This window comes from Pinus tabuliformis, chromosome 4_2 (genome assembly GCF_031772625.1).
Source record: "Pinus tabuliformis cultivar Carrire ecotype Pingquan chromosome 4_2, CPIR1, whole genome shotgun sequence".
Taxonomy (NCBI): domain Eukaryota; kingdom Viridiplantae; phylum Streptophyta; class Pinopsida; order Pinales; family Pinaceae; genus Pinus; species Pinus tabuliformis.
In genome coordinates this window covers 320,646,107-320,661,263 of record NC_142304.1, presented here as the reverse complement: position 1 = coordinate 320,661,263, position 15,157 = coordinate 320,646,107, and the positions used below count along the sequence as shown (strand labels likewise).

Below are 15,157 nucleotides of genomic sequence, written 5' to 3'. Positions count from 1 at the left end.
TGTTTGCAACCTCAATTAATATGGGGGAATCGAGCATGGATCAACAATGCTGGGATTTTTTCTTTGGTTAAAGTGCTCCAAGAAATATGCCTCAAGGTTGAGGCTGCACCTCACAGCTTGCAAATATTACCCAAGACTCTGTCTGAAGTGTAGCTATTATGCAAAATTACCCAAGAGTTGCATCCATCTTCATCCATCTTAGATTCATACCATTCAGGTGTGGCAGACCATATTGAGAATGGAACCCTGGGGGACAGCTAAATACTCCATTGACCTCACTAGTGAACCAAGGCCCCTAGATTCAGTATGTCTCATTACTTTCAAAGTGGTATTATATATAGCATGCAGATCATAATGATTTAAGTATTGTATGTTTTCCTTTGTTGGATGAAATATTTCTATCAAGGAATATATGGGATTCCTAATATCATGTGTCATCACCTGCATTTCTCTGTTAAAGTTAGAAATTATTGAAAGTTTAATATGCCCCATGAAATTTTTTCTTGAATGTAAAGAGAAGATTATATGTTTATTATCAGAAGAATAGAGTGGGGCTTTTATTGACGGTTTTATATGGAAATGACTGTAGTTGGAACTGAAGACTTTATTGTGGAGCCGGCTACAAATGTAAAATTTCGAACTTCATTAAAGGTACCTGGTGGTTCAAGCTCATTATCGTTGGCTGGTATAGGTAAATTCATTGTTTTCAATCATCCACATACAAGTATCTTTTATGTTTGCTACCATATTCATAAAATATATGTGTTCTTGTATATTGAGACAATTTGATATATAGGATAAATTGACAATGGACCTGACTTCTTGTTGTGAAACCTTTTGTATTCTAAAAGCTAGGTTCTCCAGCAGAAGAAACGTCTCTCACTAACTGTTCCCTAATCTCTCAGTAACTGTTCTCTACCCCGTCTAACAAATATCACATTATCTCTAGTCGTCTATTGAATCTCAAGGTGCGATGATATGTCTTGTAGTGCCGGGGAACTAAGTGCAGAAAGGAGAAAGGACTTGACTTGTGCTTGGAGGACATTCTAGTGAAGGGTCCAGGGTTTGGCATTGATCAATAAGAAGCTTCAATAAGAGAAACTTACTTAAGAGTTTTCCTCTCAAGAGAAGAGAGGTTTTGGCCCTGGCAGAGAGCCAAAATCTTGTGTTCTTGTTCTTATGTTTTTGGTAGTAGTTTGATGAAGTACACACACATGCATTAATAAGAAGAAGAAGATTAAGCTAACAAGAAAAGTAAAAAGACTCCACAAATTGTTATCAAGTCAATAAGAATCACACTACACCTGATTGCCCTTGATTCTTCAACATGGTATTGGAAATAAGGTGACACATCAAGGAAAGGGCATCTCAAGGACACTCATCAAGGAAGGACACCTACAAAAGTTGAAGCATCAAGCCAAGAAGTCTCAATCACTTCAAGGACAAGAAGGTCTACAATCTATCATTCATCAAATAAGACTACAAAGTAAGAAGAAGAGCCTTACATAAAGGCACCTACAAAGAAGAGTAGATCAAAGAGGGACCTAGATCATCTACAAGTCATCAAGCAAATCTCATCATCAAGCAAGTCCACTTGGAGAAGGCAACTTGAAGAACATCACGATATAAGGAAGGCAAGCCATCTAGTCTTCAAGGGGAAAGCAAGTCTACTACATCTCAAAATTAATCAAGTAAGTATATGTCCCCTTCTAAATATACATCAATGTCTTTTTGCAAGGAAAGCTGCAAATTGGTAGGTACCAATAACTTTCTTGCATTGAAGAAGAGGACTGATTTACTTCTCAAGGAGAATGAACTTCTAGAACATACAATAGGGAATATCACTATCCCTGCTAAGGAACAAACCCAACCCATAGCCAAGAACAATAAGGATGAGACAAGTGCTCAAAGGATTCTAATAGAATCTATCAAAGACTCTCTCATTCCTTATGTCTCCAAATTTGAAACATCAAAAGAAATCTATGATAAACTAGTAGAGCTATTCTCGGTAACCATAGCTGGAGAAGTGATATCTCTAAGAAATGAATTGTATAAGATGAAGATATCAAAGGAAGGAATAGCTCTCTACTTCATGAAGATCTCTAAGATGAGGGATCAACTTCAAGAGCTAGGGGAAGTCATGTTCGACAAAGAAATGACAACTGCAGTACTCAATGCTCTACTTGAGGATTGGGGCAACTTCACATCAAGCATATATGCCAAGAAGGAAGCTACCACACTAAGTAAAATGTGGTCTCTATGCAAGACAGAGGAAATCAGACTCAAAGTGTTAATTTTTGGTATGTTCTATGCAGAGCAATTTATTTAATTTCTTTTCCATATTAGAAATCACATCAGCATAAAGTAAACTGCAGATAGAACATAAATATAAATCGCAGAAGACAAGCCAAGACAAGAGGACACAAGATGTGGCGCTAGCCAGGGAAAAACCCCACAATGTGTGGGGAAACCCTTGATCAATACTTCTTTTATGTTCTTCAAAGTTCCACAGAGAGAGAGAGAGATGGTACATTTACAACAGAAGTCAACACTTTGACTTGCCTAGATCTAAGTATAGATCATCTCCTATAACGATGAGATCAGTTGAAGACATTTTGCTTCAACTGATACCTATCATCGTGCTACATCTAGTCCTCTAGTTGCACCACTGCATACTACACCATGCTGCACTAATCATGATTATCATCATGCTGCCCATGTCCATGATCTTGTCCATCATAATGCTGCTCAAACTAATGTGCATCATCATCATGCTACTGCCCCTGCCAATGTATCATTGTACTGCCCATGCACATGATCTCATAGTTTGCCCACTATGTTGCTGCCTCTGCCTTCTCATTGCTTCATCATGCTGCAAAAATGCATCATCATGCTGCTCATGATCTCATACATCACGCTGCCCATACATCATGATGTCCATGATCTACATCATATTGCCCATACATCATTGTGTCATCTAATTCAGGTATGCCGAGATATGTATTTAGTCTGTGTCACATCTCCTTGAACCTTGCTGTTCCATCAATCTGGGATACCTTAATTTAATGTGAATCCATACGAATGCAGGTCCCCGTACCCGAGTTACACCTTATGTTTAGACTGCGGCTACTATATTTGAAATTTTAGAGAGTGAAGTTCTTCTGCGTTAACAGGTCTCCATTAACTGCGTTAACTGGTCTCCATTACAGCGTTAATAGGTCTTCATTACAGTGTATAGGGTTTCACTATGAATAGCGTATCAGGTTTCCTTGATTTCACCATGAAACAACATATCATGTTGAACTGCGTGTATGACTCTTCATAACTGCGTATATACTATAAACCCTTTATTAACTGCGTGTTAATAAGTCTTTATCAAGACTGCGGCTCACCTTGGTTACGTGGCACCCTTGCACTTAACTGTGGCCTTCCCTTACCATCACTGCGGTTTTCTGCGGCTTGATTGTGGCTCTCTCCATATCACAGCAGCTGCGGTTACCCTTTATGACAGCGGCTTCTTATATCACTGTGGCTACCATGTGGACAGTGGCTAAGTGCTCTAGCTGTGCGTGTATAGACTACGTTCCATATGCAGCTGTTGCTTTTGACATGCGTTCTTCTGCGTATACATGACATTGTTGAGTTTCCATGACCGTTATACTACGTATACATAACAACATTGACCATGGCCATGTTATTCTTTGTATACATGACATCGTATGAATGTTTCCGTGACTGCACATAGGGTCTTACTGCGGTTTCATAAATTGTGTATAAAAGTTTCCATGGATAGCATATAAGGTCCAGCGTATGAGATTTGTTTTCATCCTCATAAGCCTGCGGTTGGCTAGGGCATTACAACATTTAGGGCATCATAGCAGTTAGGGCACCATAGGCGAGCGTAATCCATAGTGTATCTCCTTCTCCAAAAACCCAAGGCGTGGAGAGGAGATCACTTGAAGTGAGTTGCCAAATGACTTCAAATCCTCTTCTATTTATACTAAAACGTGGATGATGAATAGACACATCTATTGGGCTTCTAGAGCCTACATAAGAGCTGGTCGGCTTGAAATAATTACATAAACAAAATAAATTCATATCTCCATAAATACTTATCGGAATCGGATGATCTTCGGATCAATCGTACACCTCTCGACAAGAGGGATCCAATAAAAATATCAACTGCCATAAATAAGCCGACCCACATGGAGTTTGGTTCTAGTTGCCAATTCAACACTCCCTCTCAACTAGGGAGAACTCCATTCGCTGATCCATAAGTCCTACTGTACTGCCTTTGCCATCAGTGCCTTGCACTGCTCTGCCCAGCTCTGCTCAGCTCTACTTGCTCTTCTCTGCTGGCTCTGCTTTGCTTTGCTGGCTTTGCTCAGCTCTGCTAGCTCTGCTTTGCTCAGCTCTACTGGCTCTGCTAGCTCTGCTCTGCTCAACTTTGCTAAACTATAAAGAATAAGAATTGATCGAGAATGTCTCATACCATTCTCCACTGACCCGAAGTCAGTCTCAGAGTGCGTACCGTTGGTCCCAGACCAGCCTCAACCGACCCAAAGTCAGAGTCATAGTGGGTACTACTACCACTGATCCCAGACCAGTATCACAGGCTCAAAGAGTGTACCATTGGTCCTAGACCAGTCTCAACCGACCCAAAGTCAGTATCATAGTATGTACCACTCTCACTGGTCCCAGACCAGTGCTCCACTGACATGAAGTCAGTCTTAGAGTACGTACCATTGGTCCCAGAGCAGTCTCAACCGACCCGAAGTCAGCGTCATAGTATGGTACAACTCCTACCACTGGTCCCAGACCAGTATCGCAGGCTCAGAGAGTGTACCACTGGTCCCAGACCAGTCTCAACCAACCTGAAGTCAGCGTCATAGTATGTACCACTCTCACTAGTCCCAGACCAGTCCTACATTGACAAGAAGTCAGTCTCAGAGTATCTACCACTGGTCCCAGACCAGTCTCAACCGACCCGAAGTCAGCATCATAGTATGGTACAACTCCTACCACTGGTCCCAGACCAGTATCTCAGGCTCAGAGAGTGTACCACTGGTCCCAAACTAGTCTCAACCGACTCGAAGTCAGCGTCATAGTATGTACCACTCTCACTAGTCCCAGACCAGTCCTCCACTGACACGAAGTCAATCTCAGAGTATGTACCACTGGTCCCAGACCAGTCTCAACTGACCCGAAGTTAGCGTCATTGTATGGTACAACTCCTACCACTGGTCCCAGACCAGTATCATTGATCCTAGATCAATGGAGGTCATCCTAGCGTAGGGAGTACAGTAGATACAACGATGCGTCCATCGGTACTACTATGGTCCCTAACTTCATTTCCCTGCTCATTGATCAGATGAGAGGTACTTCCCATGAGTCCCAGACTGCATGGGTAGGATGCCTCAACAGGAGAACTAATCAATCCTGTCCTCACAGGAGAACACATCAATCCTGCTACAATCGCCATGGAGAACACATCAATCCAGGCCTCACAGGAGAACACATCAATCCTGCTACAATTGCCATGGAGAACACATCAATCTAGGCCTCACAGGAGAACTAATCATCCTGCTACACAGGAGAGCGAATCATCCTGTTCCATAAGAGAGCGAATCATCTTGTTCCAGTGCGCACCACTAGGGGAGGGTGAGTCACCCTGTGGTCGTATGTTGCTCCAGTAAGAACCGCAAGCCCCCCTGAGCTCCCAAAGCTCAATGTATGCAACAAGAAAGACCCTTTTACAAAGGTCTCTCGACGACTCCAAGTCGTTCGGGAAAATCACAAATTTGATCTTTCCCCAGGGCTCTGACCTGTACAGCATCTCAGTGCGATGGAGCCTCTTTGCTCATCGACTTAACATATACTAGATAATAGTATCTGATGTCTATCTGCTGGAGCAATTGTCGAACGCGGGATTCCTCATTAATTGAATCCCACCTCTGGTTGTTACAGAGAATCCCAGTGGTACTCATAATGTGTACAAACAACGCACTGAAGAGCTTCCCCAACCAGACTACCTCATAGGAGGCCATACTAGCAGCAATGTATTCCGCCATGGCGGTGCTCAGAGCCATCGACTTCTGCTTCCTGCTCATCCAGGATATCGAAGCAGATTCCAAAGAGAAACAACACTGAGAAGTGCTTTAGTGATCCTCCACACTGCCTGCCCACTCATCATTCGAATAATCATGTGGTTTCATATTTTCGGCAGTCTATCTCAATCCATGAGAGATTGTGCCTTGAAGATATCTTAGAAGATTCATGGCACCAATCCAATGAGGCTCAACCAAATATGAGCTGCAACCTATATGTCCGGACGGAGTTTCTCCAAGAACATTAACGCGAATGAGTTTATGAAACTCAGAGGCATTTCCCAAATTTGGTCCGACATCACTACCATATAACTTCTTGAAAGTTAAGATCCTTGAGGTAGTCTTGTAGTTTATCTTTCCACATTCGGAATCCAACTCCCTTTGCCTCTTATAAATGAGAGGGTCTGCACCTTTCAGACATAGGTGCCGGTATGAGAGGTTTATCATCCACAACCTTCGAGTAATGGTTTGGATCAGTTTCACTCCTAATGAATCTTAGCTGCATTAGACAACTATCAATCCTCTCATACTACACCTGAGGTGTTTTGCTTCAAGCCATAGAGGACTTTCTTCCACCTGTATACATGAGATTCCAGATCATGAGTCTCAAACTCCTGGGTTGTTCCAAGCTTGTGGACCTGCTGCATGAGGGGAATGGTCCCCTTATAAGATTTTCCTTCGGTACATCTCAGACATGTACCTTCATGCTCCTTTTGAATTCAAGCTTCCCTGTCACCTCCGGTGCTATGTCTCAATGGACATGGTCCCCAGTGGACTTCCTGTAACTTAATACATCCCTGAACTCAAAAGCATCTTTGAAAATTCTATTTTCAAACACGTACCTTTCCATCGATGAATGCCACCTTAAAACCTTCAACTTCCATTCCTGGGGTTCCTTGCTTCCTTGAAGGGTCGGCCGTGTCCTTGATGACCTGCATCTCTGCCATTCAGACACTCCTTCATATAAGGGCTGAACTCATAACCAAGACATCTACCTTTCCTTCCACCCTTAGATCCGAACTTCCCAATGAAGTGATCTTTAGGTATGCTATCAGAAGTTCTGTTGCGCCATTCTGATAATATGCTCTGCTTCGACTTCACCCTAAGTGAATTGTGAAGAATCCATTGGTCCTTTTGTCTTGTCCCAACTGTCTTTGGTGATTGCTCTTTCACTTTTGCTTGGGCATTGTCTTCACCTCAACTCTGATACCATGTTAATTTTTGGTATGTTCTATGCAGAGCAATTTATTTAATTTCTTTTCCATATTAGCAATCACATCAGCATAAAGTAAATTGTAGATAGAACATAAATATAAATTGTAGAAGACAAGCTAAGACAAGAGGACACAAGATGTGGCGCTAGCCAGGGACAAACCCCACAATGTGTGGGGAAACCCTTGATCAATACTTCTTTTATGTTCTTCAAAGTTCAGCAGAGAAAGAGAGAGAGAGAGATGGTACATTTACAACAGAAGTCAACACTTTGACTTGTCTAGATCTAAGTATAGATCATCTCCTATAACGATGAGATCAGTTGAAGACATTCTGCTTCAACTGATACCTATCATTGTGCTGCATCTGGTTCTCTAGTTGCACCACTGCATACTGCACCATGCTGCACTAATCATGATTATCATCATGCTACCCATGTCCATGATCTTGTCCATCATAATGCTACTCAAACTAATGTGCATCATCATCATGCTACTGCCCCTGCTAATGTATCATTGTACTGCTCATGCACATGATCTCATAGTGCTGCCCACCATGTTGTTGCCTCTGCCTTCTCGTTGCTTCATCATGCTGCAACAATGCATCATCATGCTGCTCATGATCTCATACATCACGTTGCCCATACATCATGATGTCCATGATCTACATCATACTGCCCATACATCATTGCGTCATCTAATTCAGGTATGCCGAGATATGTATTTAGTCTGTGTCACATCTCCTTGAACCTTGCTGTTCCATCAATCTGGGATACCTTAATTCAATGCGAATCCATACGAATGCAGGTCCCCGTACCCGAGTTACACCTTACGTTTAGACTGCGGCTACTATATCTGAAATTTTAGAGAGTGAAGTTCTTCTGCGTTAACAGGTCTCCATTAACTGCGTTAACTGGTCTCCATTACAGCGTTAACAGGTCTTCATTACAGTGTATAGGGTTTCACTATGAATAGCGTATCAGGTTTCCTTGATTTCACCATGAAACAACGTATCATGTTGAACTGTGTGTATGACTCTTCATAACTGCGTATAAACCCTTTATTAACTGCGTGTTAATAAGTCTTTATCAAGACTGCGGCTCACCTTGGTTACGTGGCACCCTTGCACTTAACTGCGGCCTTCCCTTACCATCACTGTGGCTTTCTGCGGCTTGATTGTGGCTCTCTCCATATCACAGCAGCTGCGGTTACCCTTTATGACAGCGGCTTCTTATATCACTGTGGCTACCATGTGGATAGTGGCTAAGTGCTCCAGCTGTGTGTGTATAGACTACGTTCCATATGCGGCTGTTGCTTTTGACATGTGTTCTTCTGCGTATACATAACAGTGTTGACCATGGCCGCGTTATTCTTTGTATACATGACATCGTATGAATGTTTCCGTGACTGCACATAGGGTCTTACTGCGGCTTCATAAACTGTGTATAAAAGTTTCCATGGACAGCATATAAGGTCCAGCGTATAAGATTTGTTTTCATCCTCATAAGCCTGCGGCTGGCTAGGGCATTACAGCAATTAGGGCATCATAGCAGTTAGGGCACCATAGGCCAGCGTAATCCATAGTGTATCTCCTTCTCCAAAAACCCAAGACGTGGAGAGGAGATCACTTGAAGTGAGTTGCCAAATGACTTCAAATCCTCTTCTATTTATACTAAAACGTGGATGATGAATAGACACGTCTATTGGGCTTCTAGAGCCTACATAAGAGCTGGTCGGCTTGAAATAATTACATAAACAAAATAAATTCATATCTCCATAAATACTTATCGGAATCGGATGATCTTTGAATCAATCGTACACCTCTCGACAAGAGGGATCCAATAAAAATATCAGCTGCCATAAATAAGCCGACCCACATGGAGTTTGGTCCTAGTTGCCAATTTAACACAAAGCCAAGGAAGATGTGGGATCAAAGGAGCAAGCATTTGCTACCATGGCCAAGAGAAAGGGAAAGTTTGGCAAATTTGGTCCACGAAGAACAAACAACAAAGATATGTCCAAAGTCCAATGCTTTGGATGCCAAGAATATGGACACTACAAAAGGAATTGTCCTAAACTTAAGAAGGACAACAACAACAAAAGAAAAAGGGAAAAAGCTCATGTGACTCAAGAAATGAAAGAAGAAGACAAGAAGCAAAAGAAGGAAGATCCTCTGGATCTCTACTATGACTAAGTCTACTTCTTTACTTAAGGTCTTCTTTCAAAGTTTTGAGTAATATAGGAGCATGTAGGAATAGAATAAAATTGCATGGCTAGAAACATCTTCTAGAATCTAGAAGCATGATATACATAGAGTTCAAAATACTCATGTAGAAAGAGCATTTATAAATGAGAACAAAATGCATGGTTAGAAATATCTTCTAGAATATAGGAGCATGGTAGATATAGCTCAAGATATTCATGTAGAAGGAGCATACCTAGAATAAGACCTCATCCACAATGAAAGAAAATTGATCATGATTAAGAATCTTAGAAGACTTCCATCATCAAAAGGAAAGAAACATTTGCAAGGTAAGGGTCTTTAAGATCTTATGATGGAATCTTCAAAAGAAGATTCATAAACAAAAGCAGATGTCTCATTGGGAATCCCATTCATGGGATTCAAGAAAAGGATGATATGCATGCAAGCTAAGATGAAGCAAGAAGGGCCACACCAAGGACAACCAAATGAAGCTAAGATGATCAAAGGAGAATCAAGATGAGGTATGTATGCATCAAAGTTTAGTCATGTTATCATTTGTATATTATTTGTCATGGGAATAGTTCTATAACATGATCAACTAAGAAAGAATCTCTTTCACCAATGACATGCTCAAAGGCATGTACTGCAATGCAATGAAGGTCAACAAAAGAAAATACTCACATAAGGAGTATAAGAAATGTTGACTAGTCCTACAAGGAGCATAAGGTGGTTGAACAATCTATCCAAGAAGAAGCAATTGAGGAAAGAGATCAAGCACTTGAAGAACACCATGATCACCAAGAATTACTATATGACAAAATACTTTGAAGACATCTCCCGAAAGAAGGCAAGACAACTCTGACTAAGAAAGGAAAAGATCAAAGGACCCTTGACACCTATTAAGGCCTTGGAAATATGAAAGATGCAAATAACTGATTCTACTCTACAAAGATGTGATGATGAAGAAGCCATCCAACAAAAACACCATTTAATGCTGAAGCAATATTAGGATGAAGTCATGAAGGGCTACTAGATCAACGCATCAAGTACAACAAAGCATCCATGTGAAGAGTAGTCTGAAGCATAGACAAGATGACAAGGAGTAACCAGATGGCAAGAGAACTTGATATAGGACAAGAAGGCCACTTTCTAAGAAGGAAGCAATGACATGACTAACTAGGAAGGAAAGTGATCGATGGATAGTGCCCTACCAGGAAGAAGTTCGAACAAAGACTTCATGACATCAAAAGAAAGAAGGAGATCAAGCAGCTAAATGACCCACGAAGAAGAATTTGTTGATGAATGGACAAGTCCCTAGCTAAGAGGGAGTTATAACAAGTTCACAATTACAAAGGAACTTGGACAAGTACCTTGTCAGAGGATATTTGGACATGTCTTCCTCAACTGAGAGGAATTGATAGACACAACATTCTTGTCTTCACTTGGGAAGAAAGAATGGGAGGATTGGGTAATCATCTGGCATCCGATACTCTTTGAGGATGTGTAGGGCATCCAAGACAAGAGTAGGCAAGATGAACGATATTCTTTGAGTGATGGGAACCCAAGATAACAATAGTCCTAGAAGGTCATACTCAGTGAACACCTGGGTGGGTATGTACCTTGAGAGACAATGACTAAGGTGTCTATAAGTCATTGGTCTCGCAAACATTGTGCTCTGATCTATTGAGAGATAGCGTTGTCAGTTAAGGCCTTGCTGTGGAAACAATGTTGGTTACTATGATGCTATAACAGATGGATTGCCAATCCGGTTTCTCTTATGTGAATTCTTCAAGATTGAAACATAACCAAACACCTTGTAATGTTGTATGAATACCTCCCTAGTTAAGAGGGAGTGTTGAAGGAAATGTAACTAGGTTCGGTCTTCATAAATGTACTTTTGATATTTGTATTTATTCAAGAAAAGAAATATTATTTTTATAATATATGACAATGAGTTTCTTGCTCATTGAAATAGTTCTAGCACATGTTAAAGTGTTATAGGTGAGTCAAATGGTCAAAAGAAAATATTGAAGACCTTAAGGGCATGTTAAACTAGGTATAATTATGTATGAGAGTCAAAGAAGACACCTCCAAGCAAAGTCAAGTCTCCTCCAAGCATGTGGCACCATCAAAAGAAGCAATCCAAATTAAATAAGTCAAGTCAGCCTACAGTCTTCTAGTCGGCCTAAAAGGAGGGACAATCCTCTATATATAGAGGATGTCCACTCCTCCAACGTCAAGCATCCATTCCTCTGAAATCAACGAGTATAGAAGACGAGTTAAGGTGAAGGAAGAGCGAAGAAAAGGAGCCTCTAGTGCAGTGAAGGAGGAAGACGAAATACCGAGCCTTGGAAGTCTGTTCTAGGGCTGAATACAGTCACACGTGCGAAAAAGGAGAGGGTCTCCCTACGGTCATAACATCCCTCTATCACAGTCACATAAACTTCATTGCTTGGGCTAGATAATTAGGCCTATAAGGCCCCTCACTCAAGTAAAGAAGGAAGAGGTCACTCAAGTAAAGAAGGAAGAGGTGAAATCTCACAAGAAATCCCCTCACATGTGCGAAGAAACAGGGCTGCACTACTGTAATAACAGGTCTGCAACTATATCTCAAGTAAGAGCTCAGTTGGGCAAGAGAGAAAGGACTCCTTATGTGTACTAAAGATCAAGGATAAAACACCTCTTGTAGAGCAAGTGCAACAAGGTCTACCAACAGTTGAAAGAAGAGCGCAGTGCCAGAAGGAGGACGAAGTTGCGGGGAACAAAGTGTCGGAATAAGGAAGACTAAGTGTCGGGGAACTAAGTCCAGAAAGGAGAAAGGACTTGACTTGTGATTGGAGGATATTCTAGTAAAGGGTCTAGGGTTTGGCATTGATCAATAAGAAGCTTCAATAAGAGAAACTTACTAAAGAGTTTTCCTCTCAAGAGAAGAGAGGTTTTGGCCTTGGTAGAGAGCCAACATCTTGTGTTTTTGTTCTTATGTTTTTGGTAGTAATTTGATGAAGTACACACACATGCATTAATAATAAGAAGAAGATTAAGCTAACAAGGAAAGTAAAAAGACACCACAAATTGTTATCAAGTCAAGAAGAATCACACTTCACCTGATTGCCCTTGATTCTTCAACATTTTGCACATTATTTTATTGTAGGGGATAATGTGGGCCTAATTAGCTAAATCAAACTCATTAGAAGTGTATAAATACAAGTGATGTGAATTCATTTTAGCATCATAACTTGGTTGGACTTGTATCTCTTTAGAGAACTTTGCTATCCTTCTTGGTGGATGAAATTTTGGAGCATGGAATGAATTTTGATGTTTGGATCATTTTCATGTCTTGGAGCTTCTTGTTTGGCAAATTTTTTATGGTTAGATATATTCTAATACATGTAAGTGCAATTTTAATGCTATTCTTTGCTCTATTTTTGTCACATATATTGTTGCTGGGCTTTCGCTATTCTAGGGCTAATTTGCTACATCTATTATTGTGAAGTTGTGGAAATTTTGTTTCTGGATAGTGATGCTTCATGTATGGTCCATGTATGATGAATAAATGTTCCCAGGGATATTTCATGGTTGAAATTTATCTTGATAAGCCATCTATTTTGCAAAACAAAGTATAAAGTCTTTGAAGCTGCTCTCCTTTGCTTTAGTGCTAAATGAAGCTGCCTTTAAGGCTTCTTGGCCAAGAAAATCAAATCCGAATTCATAATCATTCTTGACTCCAATCTCCCCAAAGCATTAGGCGCTAGCCCACCATAGATGATCACCCTAAAACTTATTTTTCTTCACCTTCTCCTCTTCTTTCTAGGTCTAGCCCCATAGGTCACCTAGGTCATCGAATATCTCACAATCTAGCCATCCAAATACTTCAATTTTTGGTCCACAACTATGCTGGTGTGTCCTCAAGAATCCCTCCAAATCTCATGAGATTCTGACGGTGGGATCTTGAGATATCGCAAGCCCTAGCTCAAAGACCAATTCTTGCCCTTGGTTTTCCTTAAGCTAGTTACCTCATAGGGATCATTATGCCACCTTTTATTGAATTTTTTTTCTTTGACCCCCTTCTCTTTCCTGATTAGGTCAAGGCCATCATTGGTTGCTAAACCCTCCCCCCTTGACCTAACTTGGGGTCCATTTGGTCCCATGTGGTCCCATTCAATGTTTTACAAAACGGACTCGGATTCGGACTCGGCCGAGGATCGACTCGGAAACGGAAACGGAAACGGCAATGACTCGGCCGGCTCGATTTCAATGACTCGGTCGTTGTAAAAAATACATTAAATATTTATTTTTTTTATAAAAAAACATAATTTTAAATAGTTTAAACATAATTTTAAATATTTTCATTCAAGTTTCGAAACACACAACATTATAATATACATGGAAGACAACATATGATCAAAGTAGGCTCATGAACCAATCCATTATATCAAAATGGTACGGTGTACCCAATGGCAATAGTAAATACATAGTCAACTGTAGTCTGTCATACATGATCAAAGACTCAAGAGTCAAAACAAAATACAAATAACCAAGGAGGCTAGTAGCTACTGGCTACTGCCAGAGGAGCCAAGATCATCTCGACCAATCTCTGGATCATCATCATCAGAGGCAGAGCCAGACAAGGGGCCCCATGACTCCTCCTCATCATCATCGTCTCCAACTGCAACTGTAGAAGTGGTGCCAGTACCAGTACCACTAGGCTGTGAAGCAGATGCAAGCTGAGATAGAGTACAAATGCGGCTGCGCTTCTGTCGTGGCTGAGCAGAGGAAGGCGAAGCACCTACAACTGGAGTCCTACTAGCTGGCTGTGAGACTGAGGCTGGTGGATTGGGATCTGCATTCAACTGAACATGTTGCAGTGGATCTCCAACATCAAGTTCATCAAGATCCTCATCAGGATCAAACTCTGGTAGACGACTCTCCACTACCCAATCTGATGTTGGATCAATGTCTTCCAACACAATGGGATTGAATCAGGTCTTTTGTTCAGCAATTGGTTCCGTCTGAGCCGAAGGTTGTATTGGACAAAAACTAGATCATTCAACCGTTTTTGCTCCAAACGGTTTCTCTTCTTTGTGTGAATCCTCTCAAAGACAGACCAATTGCGCTCACACCCAGATGCACTGCAAGTTTGACTCAAAATACGAATTGCAAACCTTTGCAATTCAGGGCAGTGGCCACCAAAGGCCTCCCACCATTGTGCTGCAAAAAACATAGGAGTGTAATGAATTATGAGTTAGATGAAGGCTGAAGCTCAACAAAATTACAAATTATATCTAACTTGAAATTGAGAAATTGAAAATTGAAATTTTTGTTTACCTGGCTCATCTGCTTCTCTTGCAATCTTTGCTAGGTTCTTCCCAAAGGTACCTGTTGCATTGGTGAAGGATGTGACCTGCTGATGTATCAGTAGCTGATCAGACTCCGATGGGACCATGCGCTCAATGCAATCAACCAGTCCATCTCTGACCTCCCCCCTCAAAGCTCCTGACTCCTTAGCTTTATAATGATACTGTGGGTTCAAAAAATACCCAGCTGCATGTATAGGGCGATGGAGTTGATTGTTCCATCTTTCATCAATGATTGCCCAAATGGGCCCATACTTTGCCACTCTATCCTTGTATGCTGCC

The 15,157-nt window shown here is 41.2% G+C and overlaps 1 protein-coding gene across 1 annotated transcript in view; it reads left to right on the top strand.

Moving 5' to 3' along the window:
• Positions 1-15,157, top strand: part of FAP3 (Chalcone-flavanone isomerase family protein) — a 193,457-nt gene that overhangs the window by 49,698 nt on the left and 128,602 nt on the right. The window contains exon 2 of the mRNA XM_089428616.1: positions 590-691. Coding sequence (XP_089284742.1) covers positions 590-691 — 102 coding nt within the window. The remainder of the gene's footprint in view (positions 1-589; positions 692-15,157) is intronic.